Genomic DNA, 17,591 nt, shown 5'->3' with positions numbered 1-17,591 from the left:
GGATTAACCAAGAGAACACAAGGCATTCAGAAAGTTACATCCATTATCACTCTTTCTGAATTTACGGTCCTGCCTCAGACTTGCCTGCTGTGGTTACAAGTGCTTCCTCAACTGGAAAACAAATGTGATTTTCGTCTTCTGACTGGGGCCCCTGGGATGGTTTTCTTGCGCCTGTGGTTCTTGAGCCATTCTCCCAGGGCAGGCTGCCCTGCAGAATGGCAGCTCAACCGCCATGTCTTTGCAGGTGAGCAGGCCTGCTTGGAACCGGCCCGGTCACTGGCTGAGCGATCAGAGTTGAGGTCTTGGCTGATCCAGTTCCAAGTCTCTGAGGTCCAGATAGTGAGTTCTGGACTGTCACTTACATGTTCCCATTTTATTAAGCTAATTGATTGAGAAGATGTTTATTTTGCAGACGTGGTGTATTGGCTGAGCTGGATGCATCAGTCCTGAAGTTTGAACTGATGGGTTGACTTACTAATTTCAAGCAGCAGATGTGGCCATTTGAGAACGCGTCTCACCACGGGATATGGTGTCTAATGGGTCAGTTTATTCCCAAATTGGCACCCCTTCCCCTAGGCCATTTCTCCAACTCCCTCTCCATACAGGGTTGGTTATAACCAGATGTCTGTACTACAAAATTTTGTCATTTAGAAGCCATAGGGTATACGATGATTGTTTCAGTGCTAGTAATAAACAGCATTTTATAAGGAGATTCCACCTCTTCTTTGTACGTTTTGCCTATCCTGAGGCAGCAAGGAACAGATAAAAAGACATGGCCTTCGGTCTTAGAAGAGACTGGATTTAAATTTCAGCTCTGCCGCTTACAAGATGAGTGATCTTGGAAATCACCCAACCTTTCTGAGCCTCGTAACATTCCTACCTTGCAGGCTTGTTCTGAGGATTAAATAAGATGGTGTAAAACTGCCAAGGAGAGAACATGGCTTGTACAGACAAGGAGTCAAGGATTTCCTGAGAGCCAGCTGCCTCCCCTTGGTCCCCAGGGCACCGGGGAGCAGCTTAGAATGGCCCTGAGAAGGGCCAGAAAGGACCCCCATCCTCTCCCAGCATCTGACACCGCTGGGGTGGGGCAAGTGCAGGACTCACAGTCCAGATGTCGAGGTCAGGCGGTTTCAGAGCGTTTACACAGCCCCTTTGAGTTTGAAGCAAGGAAGCCTGAGGCACAAGTTGGCCGTCCACTCGTCAGAGGGCACCTGGCCTTTTTCTGCCGTCACCTTTTTCCTTCCGCGGTGACTGTGTCTTCACACACAGCACGGGGGACCCCTAGAAGTGAGAATATGGACACTGCCCCTGGAAAGCCATAGCTAAAAATGCGCGTGATGATGAGGGTCTTACCAGGCAACACGACGGTTTTCTGACATCCCAGAGCAATTGGCTTTGTCCGAGCTTCTTTTTCAGCTCCTGCAGCCCGAATCTGTGGTCACCCTGCCCCTTCCCTGGATGTGTAGCCTGTAGTTAGCAGATGCAGTAGCTGCTGGATGGCTTCCTCTGGCACAAACGCGGTGCCCCAGGTGCACGTGGGGTCCTGGGGGCTGGATGAGGAAGCCTCAAGGTGCAGGGGAGGCTCCGTCCTGACAGGCAGAGGTCGGATCATCGGAACTTCCCAAGGGCAGAACCGATTCCACCACCCGCTGACGGCAGTTCCTGTCGGGGGCCCGAGGCTTCTGGTGCCTCGTTTCCCTGTCCCTGAGTGCCAGAGTACCTATCTCTTCCCTCCTCTCCCTTTGCAGAGCTCTCACTGTGAAAATCCCAGCTGGCGGTGCCCACATGCTGCTTTATTTGCTTGAGCTGCTTGAGGTAATCGGCCTAATCCCTCATATGCAGGGTTATCGGTACCTGGGAGAATCCCAGGGCTGGGCCACCCTTCCAGGATATGAAAGAAGCCGCTGGGGGCAGGGCAGGACGTTTTCCTCTTGGCCAATTTGGAAGGAGTCGGGGCGGCCGGAGGACCGTTTCCCAGCCTTTAGGCCTGGTGAAGACCTGAGGCTGAGGGACAGGATGGTGGCCTGCACAGAGGTCCTGGAAGCCCCATGGGTTTATAGGTGTTGATGCTCAGGCATTTCTGCGTCTTAGGGCACAGGATGCCATCATCATTGCCACGAAATAGAGCCTCTTCTAAAAGCTAAAACAGGCCTATGGGTTTTTACTCAGTGGGTTTCAAACGTTTCTTCCTCAGAAGACCCCTTTACTCAGGTGCGGTCTAGTACAGAACCTTAATAGGTGAAAACGGCTCAACGTAGTGGTGCTTTGATTTTCATGGGGGCCAGGGGTCTTGCCGCCTCTGCCGTCCCTTGCTAATCCACTAAGGCACCTGACAGACACGGTGCTGGCCTCTAAGGGACAGAAAACTATGGGTTTAACCCACTGTTTCCCCTCATTTTCCAGATGGGGACTCTGCTCACTCAGAGAGGTTAAGCGACTGGCCAGGGCCACAAAGCGTGTGCCTGGCAAAGCCGGGGCTGGAATGCAGGCCTCCTAACTTGCAGCCCAGAGCTCCTGGCCCTGCTACTATCCCTCTAATAGGAGACGAGGACTTACGGACTCCTGCTTTGCGGTCAGCTGAGGGCAGCTGCGCGCCAGGCTGCTGGGTTGGTTTTGCTGGGTGAGAGGGGGCAGGGAGAGGCGGGGAGCTGCTGCTGGGGATGGGGTGAGGTTGGGGGTCTCAGGCAGACTGAAGCAGGATCCGTCAATGCAGGCTCAGGAGAAATGGCTTTTTGATGTCGACCAGGGAGATTTGAGGACCAAGTGGGACTGTGAGACACAAGGGGAAGACAGGTGGAGGTTTCCGGGTCCTTCCTTTCCCCACAGCCCTCTGGAAGTTGAGCACCCAGGAAATGCCCCTTAACACCAAGGCCCTGGGCAGAGAGAGGTGCAGGCCTGGGGCTTCCAAGGACGGGAGATGCTCTGGTCGCCGTGAGTGCCCCACCCCTCGGGTGCCCCGGGCCCTGCAGTCTTGGGCCAGGATTCCCTGTTAAGGATGCAGATGGCATGAGGGAAGCCGGGAAGCCATCTCGTCCTTCAGCAGCATCTGTGTAGAGAACCTCAGTGCTGAGCAAGAGACCACGTTCATTTCCCATCTGCTGCTCTGCTCCACGAAGGGTGGTTTTTGGTTCCAAGCCGGTTCTTGGTAGAGAAAAAGAACCGTGTTCCTCTGTCCTTATTTTAACCACCCTCTTAAGGCACAGGGACCTCGAAGAAGGGTCTCTGCAGTACACGCAGCAGAATTAAGAGTTCCTGATGGTAATAAGCCTCTCCTGGGCACTTTGTGACAGCCCGGAATCCTTCTGCGCGCGTTATCCCCGGGAGGAAGTCAGCTCAGGTGCATGTCTCTTCTTGGTGTCAGGCAGCGGGGTTTAAATTCCGCCTGTGTCTTCCTGGGCCAGCTGCTTAACCCCTCATCTGCCAGTGAGCGCATTCAGACCCGCCTCGTAGAGTCACTGTGATGATGCTTGGAAACGGTGGCTGGTTATCGTTACCATCATTACTTATTAGTAATGTTACCTATTCTAGTTACCGTGCTTGCCAACAGTTGACTTCCCATCTGCTACAGCTCTCCTTCCCTCCCTCTCTTCTTTTTATACTTCTACCATCCCTCCCTCCCTCCCTCCCTCCTTCCTCCTCTCCTTCCCCCTTTCCCCCTTCTTTCCTACCTTTCACCAAGATGTATCAAGTCCTTACTTAGTCTGAGCGCGTAATGTTTCATTGTTGAGGATACAGCGGTGAACAAAAGAGACGAAAATGCCCTCGTGGAGCTTACAGTCAGTCAGTGATGATTAAAGTCTTCAGGCTGCCAGATGGTGGGATAAATGCTCTGGAGAAGCGTGGAGCATAGATGAGGAGTGATGGGATCGGGGAGGGCTGGAGGGCTGGGGGTGTCATGTTCAAGGGGGGTGGGCAGGGAAGTGCTCACCCATACGGTCAGGCTTTGAACAGTGTGAGGTGAGGGGGCAGCCGTGGCTGTCTGGGGCAGGGGGAGCAGCCAGTGCAGTCAGCCCCAGCTTGGAGAGGGCCTGGAACATTCTGGCAGCACAAGGAGGCCAGTGCAGCTGGAGCGAGCAAGGGAGTGAGTGGGAGGCTTGTAGGACGACGGCAGTAGCGGGCAGATTAAGGGGTTGCACTGTGTGAAGTCTACGGCTTGTCCTTCGACTGGGATGAGAAACCCCAGGAGGGGGTCGGCATGGCAGCGACATGATCTGACTTACATTTTGAAGCGTGGTTCTCCTCCCAGGCAATCACTGATTAAACAACTTCCCTTTCTAACTGACATGTAACTAAACCCGAGGCAGACTTGGAGCTTTGCAGGGAGTGGGTGGCCTCAGCAGGGATGATCAAGGTGATTCTGGAATCCTCCTCCATCCCTACAGGTGTGGTGCCCAGGGTGGCCTTGGCACCTGGGGGTGAATGAGCCCAGCTGGGCAGGAGTGGCAGAGGCTCATAGGGAGGGTGTGGCCAACACAGCGGGCCACCTGGAAGGACTTGGCAATGCCAACATTCTGTTCGTGCCCAGGGAGGTAACCAGGCCCTGCCCAGCAAGGTGCAGGCAGGTGGGGATCTGAGAGTTGAGCCATGATGCCATTTTTGCCCACCCTTCATAAAGAAGTTGGTACTTTCAGAAAGTGCTGTGCTCCACCTTGCCCCAGATTATATGGCGGGATGTATCCCTATTTACAGAAGAGGCTTTGAGAAATGAAATGACTTGTCCAAGGCCATCTAGAGAATCTGGACTTGGGTATCTTTTGATCCTCAGAGCTCTTCCTACCACACCACAGACTTGAGGCTCCCAGTATACTGGGTTCAGTGAAGGAAGGGTGAGAGACAGACAGCGAGACAGCCTGGATCTGAGGACCAGAAGCGGTGGGGTCCTGGGGTTAGCACAGGCCTGCTCTCCCATGCTGGGCCAGGGCAGCTCCCACTGCTGGGGAAAGCTGGGACGTTTGAAGATGAGACGTGTTGCCCTGTGGGGCTCCCACACCCAACCCCCCATACCAGGCCAGGTGGAGGTTTCCGCTGGCCCTGGGAACACCTGGGCTCCAGATTGCAGGCTGGCGAGGCAGGGATCTGCTTGGGAGTGATGGGTTCCCTTGGGCTAGGTTTGGTGGAATCATCCTCTTGGGGAGGCAAAAAGAGGGAAGAGAAATGGAGCCAACTGGGGGTTTGTGTCTTGGCTTTGTGGTTCCCAGGTAGGCAGGGTGGCACTGGGCTGTGACTTCCCTCCAGGCCCTCCGTATTCGGGGTTGGCATCTGAAGGCATGGCTGAGCTTCCTTCTCAGGCTTTGGTCTTCGACCTGGTGCTTCGGGGGAAATGCCCAAACATCCAACAGGTACGTGCTGTGGACAGTGAGCGCCTGGCAGGTGACTGTGGTCCAGTCAGGCCTTTGGCCGCAGGGGACATAGTAGGGGCGAGGCCCTCCGTGGCCATGTCAGAAGTCACTGAGGGGGACGGCGAGAAGGCAAGAAGGGGTGAGGCCACGTGCCCAAGCCCGGCCCGTGAGAGGCTGCCCGTGTGGGCCTGCGATGGCAGGGGGCTGCCGGCCAGCCTGCTCCCGTGTCCACGCAGCCTCCTGTGCTTGCACCCACACCCTACAGCCCTCCCCATCCTCCAGTCCGGCACTGAGATTAGAGACTGTCAAGTGTGTCCTCAGGAGGCAGCTGTGGCTTCTTTTGCACAAGACTCTGGTGGGAGACAGGGCAAGACGGAGCCTCAGGAGGGTGGCTGCCACTGGACCTCCGCTTTCCAGGACATCCCCAGGCCCCGCCTAGTCTCATCTGTTCCCTCCTCCTCCCTCCTCCTTATTCCTCTCTTCCCTCAAAGGCCTCCTTTTCTCTGTTTCAGAAAATCTCTGATGGTCTGTCTGAGGCTAGGGTAGCTGGAGCCTGTAACTGGTGGGGTTCTCTCTTACACACACACGCTCTCTTTCTTTTTCTCTCTGTCTCTTTTTTCCCGGAGGATGAGCCGGAATCAGGGCCAGTTCACTCCTGACACCAGGGGGAGCCTGTCTGGCCCAACTCAGGAGTCCTCCCGGCAGGGTGGCGGGGTCTTTCTCTACAGTGGGAAGTGGAAGGTGTGGGGATGGATGGACGCCCACTTGGCGGGGCACAGGAGAGAAAGCAGTGTACTGGGACCTGGGGGGCAGCCTCCCTCTGGTCCTCAGTCGCCTCATCACAATGGGAAGTTGGTCTAACGGAGCTTAGAGTCAGAGGGATCTAAGAGGTCACTTGGTCCAGGGATGACTCTCCGCAGGAATCCCTGCCCCCACTGTCCTGGGGGAGTGCCACACAGCTCCTGCTGGAACCTGTCCAGAAGTTGGGCATCTGACCTCCTGGTGGCCTGTTACCTAGTTGAAGCCTCATAGCTGTTAGAATCGACGCTCATTTGTCCTCTGTTCTGTAATTACTTATTACGGTGTCCCTCACAGAGCCCCCAGTTGACGGCGCGGTTTTGACTGAATATCCTTGGAGCCAACCTGTCCCACAGCAGCTGTAACTGTCACGCCCCAAGCCCTGTGCTGAGCACTAGTGCATTGCTTATCTCACATAAGCTTCACCACCACCTTCCTGGGGTCTGCATGCCTGTCCCCATTTCACATGCAGGAGGCTGAGCTTGTGAGCTAACATGTCCCAGGTGGCCAGCTTGTAAGTGGCAGAGCAGACCTAAGGCCAGATGGGCTTGCTGCTTCCAGCCCGAGTTCTCAGGCTCTGTGTGCCTTCCCCTGAGAAATACCTGCTCTCAGTTGGCCTGTCTGTAAAATGGGGATAATTCCACCTGCCTGTCGTATTTATTACAAGGTCTAAGCAAGGTAATGCAGAGGAGGCACTTAATTTTTACTTGCTGGCCCCCAGTTCTGGCTTGGTAAATGGTGGTCAATCGCTATTGTAATGGGCTCTGTTCCTTACCACTCCTCCCCCCAAACCCACCCCGTGTGTCCCTAGCAAGACCACTTAACCTCTCCGGGCCTCCGCTCCCTTTCTCTGGAGCAGGAGTTACACCTGCTCCCGATGAGGGATGCTTGGCCCGAGCGAGGTCAGTGGTGCAGAGGGGCTTTCCCTCCAGGCCGAGGAGCGCTGACGTGGTGGCCTGGCGTCAGGCTCTGCAATGTGCTCGCCTCCCTGCTCCCCCAGCTCCCCACCTCGAGTCCTGCCTCCACAAGTAACTAATTATGCTCACAACATCTTGTGTAAGCAAATAATAACGAGAGCATTATCTCCCTTTAGTCCGTGTTTTTCCTTGCCTATTGTAAAGTAATTAAAATAATGAATGACTTGTAAAACAGTAGGTAAGAGGGCTGGCAAGAGAGCTTATCTGCCATATACCTCTTGTGCTCTGAATTACTGACGCATGGAAACCACTGTGACTGGAGAGGACTCCCTGACTCCCTGCCCTTTGCATGCCATTCCCTCCTCCAGGGTCAGCCAGGATTGAGGAGCTGAGAGCTAGCTGGTCCTTCAGGCCCCCAGGCTGTGGCCCTGGACCAGCTCAGAAATGTCTCTGGGAGGCACTGCTCAAAAGGAGCCATAAGAGCCTCTGAGTTGAGGGTCTTCTCTTTGCCCTGATCTCTTCCCCGTCTGGGCGAAGGGAGAGGCCAGGATCGAGCTGAGGGTTACGATTCATGTTCCATTTCACATCGGGGCAGTGGTGATCAAGCCAGGTCAGAACGGTTACAGGCAGTGGTGCTCGAACTGGGCTTCCCAGAGCAGCAGCAGCAGCATTACCTGGGAACTTGATAGAAACGGGGGTTTGCAGGTGGGGCCCAGCCCTCTGTTTTCACAAGTCCTCCAGGTGGTTCTGACGCTGCTGAAGTGTGAGAACCACCGCTAGAGTGTCTGCGCTTCCAGGAGAAAGAGGGAGGTGGTGAGACTAATTCATGAAACGCGTACCGTGTGCTGTTGGACACTATCTAATCCGACCAACACCTATGGGGCAGGCAGTGTGGTCCCCATCTTACCAGGGACGGACAGGAGACCTGCATCTACACCTTCAGTTACTAAAGGGTGCCACGCATCAGCGTCTCTTTCTCTTCCAGGACACCCACCTTTGCAGTCTCCACGTGGCTGAGACTTGGGGCCCTAACAGGTCATTGGGACTGGCCTTAGGTGGCTTGGGCAGCTGGCTCCACAGATGTCAGCAGGCGGCCCCCAAATATGCCCCCCTGTGCCCCTGCCCCAGGCCTCCTTTTTGACTATTCCAGCACTGGAGGGGCCAATACACTTGGAAATTAAACATGAGCGCCTGGTGTTACTGATGTTCTGTTTGCCCAGCGTCCCTGGGTCGGGGTGGCTGGCGGGGGAGAACCAGGCATCAGGAGCAGCTTCCTGCCTGCCTGCAAGTCCCCAGGAGGATGACTCACTCAGTGCCTCCCAGCTCTCCTTTCCTCATTCTGGCCCACCCCCACTCACTGCAGATCAAGATTTTCACCTCTGCCTTTGGATTTTCCTCCTCACTCCAATTCACAATGATCCCCAGGGTCAGTTTGTTTTGTTAATTCTAGCATTTTAAATGATGAACATAATTTTGCTGGCATCTTTTTAAACATCTGTGTCTGCAAAAATAATCTCAGTGGTTATTTGAATAGGGGGCCCAGTTACATTTAAATTTTAGACAATGAATGTGTTTTTAGTGTAAGTATGTCCCATGCAATATTTGGGACATACTTATACTGAAAAATTATTTGTTGCTTAGTTGAGATTCAAATTTTGCTGGGTTTCCTGTATGTTATTTGGCAACCCCTAAGCCCAGGCTCTATAGTGAGTGAGGGGCTGACATTCATAACCCTTTTTATTCCTTCTTTCATATTTATTGAGCCAGCCATATACTAGGCTCTCTTTTAGGCACTCAGGATTCAGCAGTTGGGGGAGGCAGACTGTAAATGAAATAAGAGAATTATGGAGTGTGTTAGAAATTTTAAGTTCTTTGGAGAAAAACAAAGCAGAAAGGCAGTGCTGTCAGAAGACAGTTGGAATTTTAAAAGGGTAGCCAGAGAAGAAGTATTGAAAAGGTGATATTTGAGCAAAGATTTGAGAGAGGTGAGGGAGTAAGCCATGACCCTCCGTGGGAGAAGAGTATTCTAGGCAGAGGGCACAGTGCACACAGAAGTGTACAGTTTAGGACCCCATGTGGGGCTCAGTTATCTGATGAAGTCAGCCTTGATCCTCAAGCACATTTTTAGCTACAAAGGGGAATTTATTTTCTCCTGTAACTAAACAGGTCTGGTGTGGATTTCAGGCACAGCTGGATCCAGGTGTTCAAATGATGACATCAGTATTCTGCCATTTCTAGTTTCCTCTGTGGTGGCTTCATTCTCAGGGAAGGATTACCTTTCTTATTCTTTCTAGCAAATGTCCCAGGCTTGAGTCATACTGGGTTGGCATGGGATCGCATAACCATCCTTGGCCCAATTGCTGTTGCCAGAGGGGTGGACTGATCTGATTGACCAGTCTCCATTCCTGGAGAAAGGGTGGACCTTCAGTCCCTTTTGAACCACACAGACTGAGATGAGGAGGAGGTGGGGTTTTTTTTTTCTTTAGGAAAGTAGGGTGCGTCTGTGAGAAGGGTATGAAGGCTGGGCAGGTGGAGATTACAGAATGCTGACCTCACTTCCTGTCTAGCCACTCCGTGACCCTAGACAGGATGGTTTCCCTCCTGAGTTTTATGACTTTTTTTCTTTAAAATCAGAAGAGAATAATTTTATTCTTTCTTTCACAAAGATATTTCAAGAGGAAACAAAGGAAAGATCCTTTTTAAAAAGATTAAAAAAAACAATCAAAGCCATAATCCGTCCTTCTTCCCAACCCCTGTACTTTCAAGCCAGTGCCCACCTCAGCGGGGACCCGTCTAGCTTTGATTCTTTTGGGTAGGTTGTGTTTTTTAAATACACTTGGTGGCTACGTCTCAACCCTTGTTCTCTCTGTTGCCAGGAGGCCCAGAAGATTAACAATGGCTCAAGCCAGGCGGACGGCACTCTCAAGCCAGTGGACGAAAAAGAGGAGGCGGTGGCAGCCGAGGTCGGCTGGATGACCTCCGTGAAAGACTGGGCGGGGGTGATGATATCTGCCCAGACGCTGACCGGCAGAGTCCTGGTGAGTCCCCAGCTCCCTCCTCACACGAGGAGGTCTGCTATCTGGTCCGTGATCTCTCTGTTCATGGGGATGTGATGTTTCGCCGCGTCTTCTCCAGGCCATTGGCTATTGGGAGGTGGTGAAGGGCGAGTGCTTACGTGTGGTCATATGGTCGTGGGGGGGTCTTGGTGCACAGCTGAGCCAGCGATGTGTGGGGCATTTGCAGAGTGGGCCACTGTTTGGGGCAGAGGGGGTCTGTTGGAGAGGATGTAGAGCATTTCCTCTGCTAGCAGAAGAGGTGTGCACGTGCACACACACAGTGCACACACAGACACACACGTGCACGCTTGACGGTCTTGGAGAGGAGAAAGGGTCAAAGAAACGTGTGCTCAGGATTCTGCAGAGGCTCCATAAATGCCGGAATCCGGGGGGGTGGGGTGGGGTGTGTGTGTGTGTGTGTGTGTGTGTGTGCGCGCGCGCGCCTGCCTTCTGAGAATGTTTGTGTGTGTGTGTGTGTGTGTGTGTGTGTGTGTTGGCCTTCTGAGAATGTTACTGTTGTCCTCTGGCCTCCAGAGTTTTCTAGTCTCCTGCCCTGTGTGATCAGGGTCCTACTGGCCCCGTGCTTGGAGCGTTGCTCCTGTGGCCTTATTTCTGAGGAGGCTGTCTCCTAGCCCCACCTGCAGCCCAGGCTCGTCCTGCCCCTCCTCTGCATTTCCCACATTCTCTCTGATCTGCTTGTGTGGAGCTTGGCTTCACTGACGGGCCTCCTGAGCTCCTGCTTCTTGGCAAGGATTGTGGGTGGTGCAAGCCTGTAGTGACCAACCATCCCTGTTTACCTGGGGGGCCTGGGACATGGTTCTTTTGGTGCAAAGACTGGGAAAGTTGGGGGCGAACAGGCACGAGTCAGTCACCCTGGTCAGGCCAGGCTCCTGCCGTAGGTGGGCTCCTTCCCTGGGTAGCCCTGCCCACCAGCTTTCTTGAGTCTGATCAGAGTCAAGAGTTTCCCTGAGAAGGATGTCGCATTCCAAATAACTTGTCGTGATTCGGGAAGCTGTTTTGTATGGGCTGCCCTTCCTGGACCTGATGCTGGGGCGCGGTCACGAGTCATTTGGCTCAGAGGTAGAATGAATGGGGGTTTCCAGATGGTTGGGGGGATCAGAGATCAGGCAGGGAAGCTGGAAGATAGATGCCATCGCTCTTGATGTTTCATGGCAAAAACTCAGTGGAAGGTGACCATAGATGTTGGGAGATGGTGAAATTTCACCCATCAGAAGCCTCCTTGGGGGAAACTCCACATTATGTTTGGGATAAATATCTCACAAACCGCTTGAAGGAAGGAGTAAGTCACTGAATGTCATGCTTGAGTCACAAAGGTGGTGGCCAAAGAGCCTTCAAGGAGAGCAGGGCTCTGTTACCTGAGGGACCAGTGGGAGCCGAGCCTTCTGAAGAATCTGGGTATGAAGCCCTGGCTGATGGTAATTGGTGGCAACATAGAAAGCGGAGCAACTTAAAGCTGGGATTTGGGAAAGGAGGAGAGAGAAAGTGGTGAGGCCAGTTGCTGTGTGGGGGAAGACGGAGGGGGACAGTCTGGGTCAGTGGGATCCACGAGAGACTGGGCAGCCCTGAGTGTCTCATGAGAAATTGAAGGTGGCTAGTCGTGGGCTGTGCTGTGTGACCACCACCCTCATCCCCCCTCCAGAGCCTTCTGTAAAGTCCCTGTTGCTTTTTCACACTTGTGTGTGAGTGGATTCTGTGTGGAAAACTTAAGGAGGTTGAATTCTGGGTCTGGGCATTCACGTGGGATGAAAGAGAGGCAGTGCATTCTCTGTGTACGGCGGTGATGGATGGGAAACAGCAGACAGTTTGGTTGTACACATGTGCTGCCTGGTGCTTCCCTGTGGCCACCGAGGACCATTCTGATTATCTTCATCAACATCATCTAAGAGATACATCTAAGAGATACTGAACACCAACTCTGGGCCAGGTGCTTTTTCATCCCCGTGAAAAACAAGGCATGATCCTGATTCCGTTGCACCGTGGATGGAAGCTATTGAAGGAATGTCTGGAGGAGAAATGCTACGAATACACACATTGTGTGTGAGTGTGTGGTGGGGAGGCTGAGTGGAGGGAAGAAGGGGGTCAAGGAAGCCTTCACAGGGCTTCATGGGGGGAAAGCCTTTGAGCTGAAACTTCCATTTCAAGATGAACCGAACACATTTGATGATAGAGATGATATCAAAAATAAAAACATAGCCGAGCTTGAAAGCAAGGGACTACTTAGCGGGCCAGAAGCTGAGAAGAACACCTAATAAAACAGAAGGCATTTGAGTTGAGCTTGGCAATGTGGGTTAGGATCCTGAAAGTCAAAGGAGAGGAAATGATTCCACAGTGGGGGAGCAGCAGGAAAAGTGCATGGTGTGCTGTGGGAATGAGGCCTGGGCTGCCAACACAGAGGCACCTGAGGGGCAGTGAGACTGGGAAAGTGGGCTGGAGACAGCTAGTCAGGTCTTTAAATGCCGAGCTTAAAGACTTTGGACTGAATTTTGCAGGAAAAGGAGATTTTGAGGGAGGGGCATCATGATTGGTGATGGTGCCGAGAGAAGCACAAATGGGCACAAATGGGCAAGTTAGAGACTAAATTGGTGAGGCAGGAGCTCAGGGATGCTAGGCCGGTTGGGACAGTGAGCTCCTGGGTCAGGACACAACAGGAGAGCATTGCTGCAGTGGACCCGGTGAGGCAAGGCCTGAGCTAGCACCATGCAGTGGAGGCAGGTAGGTGATGTGTGTGATATTTGGAAGTAGAAGCCCCAGGCCATGTGCACCCAGCAGCCACCTGGATACTACTGCTGACGACGACATTATTAAGAGCATCTTGGGAGCCAGGCACTGCGCTAAGCCCTATACATTATAATCAGGTTGAAGGGCAAGGACCATGTTGTATTTGTTGTGTATCTCCCATTTTGCTGTTGTGTTGTAGGGGTTCATGACGAGGAAGCCACAAAGCCAGTCTTATCAGTGAATTCATGTCTATTTTACAGTTGAGAAAACCGAGGCCTAGGAAGGGCAGTGAAGTGACAGAACGAGGCTCGTACCTGCAGGCCTCCAGACTCCCCATCCAGTGGTCTTCCCGTGTCGTTACTTCCCGTTTGAAGATAATACCTTCTTTTTGAAGCCCCTGTCAGCTCTTGCTATGGCTATGACCTTTTGACATTACTGTCTCTGAGCCAATTAGGTCCTGAGGCTGCTTGACCTGATCCTTTTAACATTTGTGTGGACAAGCATGGTGCACCCAGGCCTCCTTGCCTGGGATTGCCCATGAGGCTAGCTATTCTCCGAAGGTCTCCTTGGGGAAAATGCTGCCTGGACTGCTCTGGTGCACTCAGGATGGAGCAGTCCCACTGCCCAGAGAGCAGGCAGCTCAGAGTTCAGGCGGTACCTTCAGAACAGGCCTCTCCTTTAGAGAAGGCAGGTCCTTGCTCTGAGCAAGGAACAGATTTCATATTGCAGTCTCCATGCTCGAGGGAAAGTACCTCTGCCTGTTCAGAACTCAAAGCTGTGTTTGTCCTGAACTGCCCCAGTGTTTATCCTTGCAACAGTGGGACTCAGGCGAGACTAGACACCAGCTGTGCGGTTTCCCTTTTCCATGTTTAATGTGTTTTCCTTGACGCACAGCTCAGGAGCTTGGGCCCTCCACATCTGGGCCCCTTTCTCACCTGTCTCATTGTCACAGGTGAGAGTTTCAGAACCAGGGCATGGTGGGTAAGGCCCAGCTGGGGAAGGATTCACCAAGACAACCTCAGCGTATCAGTAGATTCACTGGTTGTCCAGGATCTCTCAGATGAGCACGTCATTCATTCAGGAAGCACTTATTTCTCACCTGCACCAGGCGCTATTCCAGGCGCTGGGCACAGGACAGTGAGCACCTGAGATCCAGGGTGTGAATTATTTATGTTGAAAAGCTAGATAAAAAGTTGTAGAGCTCAGTGTAAACAGCGACAAGTGCGCGTCACCATTTGCAGGTGCTTTTAATAGTTAACACTTGGAGCTTCATCATCAAAGTGAGAAACAGTCCTTGACCAGTTCGCAGAATATCCTGTCTTTGTCTTGTCTCTCTCTCTCCTCGGCACTCAGGCTTAGCTTTACAAAAACAGCAGTACTGCATAGGGCCTTCTCTAGGAGCGATGGCTGAGGGATTCTGTGTCAAAGTGCACCCCCAAACTGTCAAGGATTACTGCTTCCCTTATCTTTTTGTAAAAGTAAAAATATTTATTATTTTCTGATTCTAAAGGTGTGTGCTGAATTCGAAATTTGGGATACCAAATTTTGATCAGTTTGATCATTTGATATACCAAAGGATGGTCACTTCCACTTTGGGATTTGGAATTGGTCCACAGTGAGGGACATTTCAGTGTTGCAGTGAATGCCATTGAGATGCCTCCCAGCTGTTTGGGTGTTGCTGGGGACTTTGTTCACTACATCTCACGTTATCTGCTTCTGCACAGACGTGGGTAAGTGCTTCGTGCCAGGATTACTGTGGTCGTCCTGGTGAACCTCCAGTGAACAATCTAAATTGGGAAAGGGATCCTGGCCCTTTTTCTGTAGTGGCTGCTGGGAGCCAAGTTTGTGGCCCATTGAAACTACACAGCATCTCAGGGTTTGCCTTCTGTGTATTCACAGCCTCCCGGCTTTGTCTTCAAGTGTATCCTCTCATTTCCCTTTTGCCTCCTATTTGAACTTTACACGTGTGTGGTTATATGCTCCATAGAGCTTTGTGAGCTGAATGGAATCTTTCTAAGTAAGGCAGTACAGGCAGACCTCGGAGATACTGAAGACTCGGTTCCAGACCACTGCAATAAAGCGAGTATCACAATAGAGCAAGTCATACGAATTTCTTGGTTTCCTGGTGCATATAAAAATTATGTTTACACTATACTGGAGTCTGTTAACTGTGCAGTAGCATTATGTTTTTAAAAAACACTGTACATACCTTAATTAAAAAATACTTTATTACTAAAACATGCTAATTATCATCTGAGCCTTGAGCGAGTCATTTACTAACATCAAAAGATCATTGATCACAGGTCATCATAAGACATGATGAAAAAGTTTGAAATATTGCGAGAATTACCAAAATGTGACACAAAGGCATGAAGTGAGCAAATGCTGTTGGAAAAATGGCAGCTACAGACTTGCTTGAGGCGAGGTTGCCACAAACCTTCAATTTATAAAAACAAACAAAAACAAAAAACACAGTATCTACGAAGTGCAATAAAGCGAGTTATGCCTGGATATATAAATAAAAAGGGCAAGAAGCACACAGAGTGGGCTTTTGTATTGTTTGGTTGTACTTTATAGGCCAAAACTAATATTAGAGATAGTCTAGTTCAGGGTTAAGTTTTTCTGTAATGGGCCAGATAGTAAGTATTTTAGGCTTTGCAGGCCATAGAGACTCTGTCACAACTATTTCACTCTGCCATTGTAGTTTGAAAGCAGCGCAGACAATACATGGGTGTGAGTGTGTTCCAGTAAAACTTTATTTATAAAAACAGGTGGTGGGCTAGATTTGTTTCATGGGCCATAGTTTACGATTCTTGGTCTAGTTCAACTCCTTATTTTATAAACTAAGAAACTGAGAGGCAGAAATTGAAAGAAAAATTTTAGGAAGTGATTTCCTAAGACAGTATAGTATAAGAATGACACTGCTAGTGAACCCATTTATAATGGGGAAATTTATGGACATACAGATACATACAGATAAATACAGGCACACACACACTCATACCATCTCCATTAGCCCCTTGTTTCTGAATATTCTTATTAATTTCCACATTAATCTCAGAGTGACTGTCTCCTTAAAAAAACTATGTATTGTGGACAAGCATGACCTCACCTCCAGGTGTGAGCAAAGTCTGTAAATGGCTGGGCTGTGTAGCTGCTCAGCCCCTGTACAGATTCAGTCTTTTGTGCTCACGTCAAAGACTGGTCTTGCCAATATAGCTGTCAGCTCCCTGAGCAAAGATAGAGCCTTTAGAATGATTCTTTTTTGCTTATTTTCCTCATATTCCTGTGCTACTACATTTAAATATTGCTCCAGGAAACATGCACATCTACTCCAGGAACTGAAAATATATGCTACTTGCTTTACTGTCTGGGGGATGATTTGTTGAAATAAGGAGGAAGAAAAATGCCAGTCTTTCCCTTTATCTTCCTAAATACACTGCATGTGTGGCATTTTATATTAACGTAGTATGCATAGCCTGGACCGTTCTATCCTTATCTCCTAGGGCCCCAAAGAAAATATGTAACAAGTACGCCTTTCAAAGAGAAATAATCCTATTCGTTTAATAGAGTTAAACAGATATGTTCACTGCTGTGCTGTTTGCACCTGAAATTGGACAAGTTGAACAAAATGGAGGGCACATGGGCACAGCTTAACCACATAGGTGACATCATTGACTTTGTTTCTCTCTTTAGGTGCCTCCTGGTGCTGGTGACAGTTCTCATTAGCATCTTCTACTTTTTGTTTTCAGTGGTGCCTGGTTGCAAATTCACACATACCTCACATTTCCATCTCACTCTCTCTTCCTCACCTCTGCTCCCTTCCCTTCCCCCTCCCTTTTTTTTTTTTTACATTTTAGGCAAATCTACATAAAATGTCTATATCCCCTGCAGATGATGATGCCCTATGTAGCAGAAAGATCATAGGTTGCATGGGCCTGTATTTTTACTAAGAATGCCTCTATAGTGAACAGGTAGATCCTGCTTTATGTGCAGTTGGGAATAAATTTGAGATCGTTTGAGTTTATTTGAACTCTCCTAAGTGAGACTTCTTTTAAAGGAACCGAGTGGTAATCCACCCCCTCCCAGGACTTAATAATGGCTCTTCATTTTATCCTGTGCATAAATAGAGTTTATATTTGGGGTATGAATCAGTAAATCAAAGAAGGTATGCTTTATTTATATTATTAAACGTGAAAGTTTGTCTTTGATGAAAGGCGCACTAGATTGCACTAGATTTGTTACCTGGGACCCAGCATCATGGAGTGAGAAAACGAGTCAGAGAAGTCACTTGAATTCAACTGGAACCCATGGTAGGTAGTGAGCTGCCTGTCACTGGAGATGGTCAAAGAGAGGCAGGATCTCATTTGGTGGCGCCGTTGCTGACGGTTGGTCAGACTTCATCCTCATGGCTTTAGTTGGGTTATTCAGAAAACTAAGATGTCAGAGACGCTCCAGAACAAAAATGCTTACCTGGAAGTTGAAGACTGTTTCTCATCCCCATTTTGAGATTGTCCAGTGTGTATCAGCGTGTGAGTCTTGAAGAAGTCCTGCAGTAAGACAGCAGAAAGACTTTGGCCCAGCATTTCCCACTCCTGTTTTACCATGGAACCCTTTCCCCATGAAACATCTGTGGGCATCACAAAGGACACACTTTGGGAAACTTTTAACCAGCCCAGGGATTGTCAAATGTAACCCATGGGCCAAATCTGGCTCGCTGCCTGTATTATACAGCTCACAAG

General features: G+C 50.6%; 1 protein-coding gene across 4 annotated transcripts in view; it reads left to right on the top strand.

Annotated features, from left to right (window-relative positions):
* KCNMA1 (potassium calcium-activated channel subfamily M alpha 1) overlaps positions 1–17,591 on the top strand; it is a 747,855-nt gene that overhangs the window by 211,004 nt on the left and 519,260 nt on the right. For all 4 annotated transcript variants that reach the window (XM_082673143.1, XM_082673145.1, XM_082673144.1 and 1 more), the window contains exon 2: positions 9,931–10,092. In XM_082673143.1, the coding sequence (XP_082529269.1) occupies positions 9,931–10,092 (162 nt within the window). The remainder of the gene's footprint in view (positions 1–9,930; positions 10,093–17,591) is intronic.

The sequence above is a fragment of the Grampus griseus genome (assembly GCF_964374135.1).
Source record: "Grampus griseus genome assembly, chromosome: 16".
Classification (NCBI taxonomy): Eukaryota; Metazoa; Chordata; class Mammalia; order Artiodactyla; family Delphinidae; genus Grampus; species Grampus griseus.
Note: the sequence above shows the minus strand (reverse complement) of the source record. Positions and strands in the feature narration are given on the sequence as shown.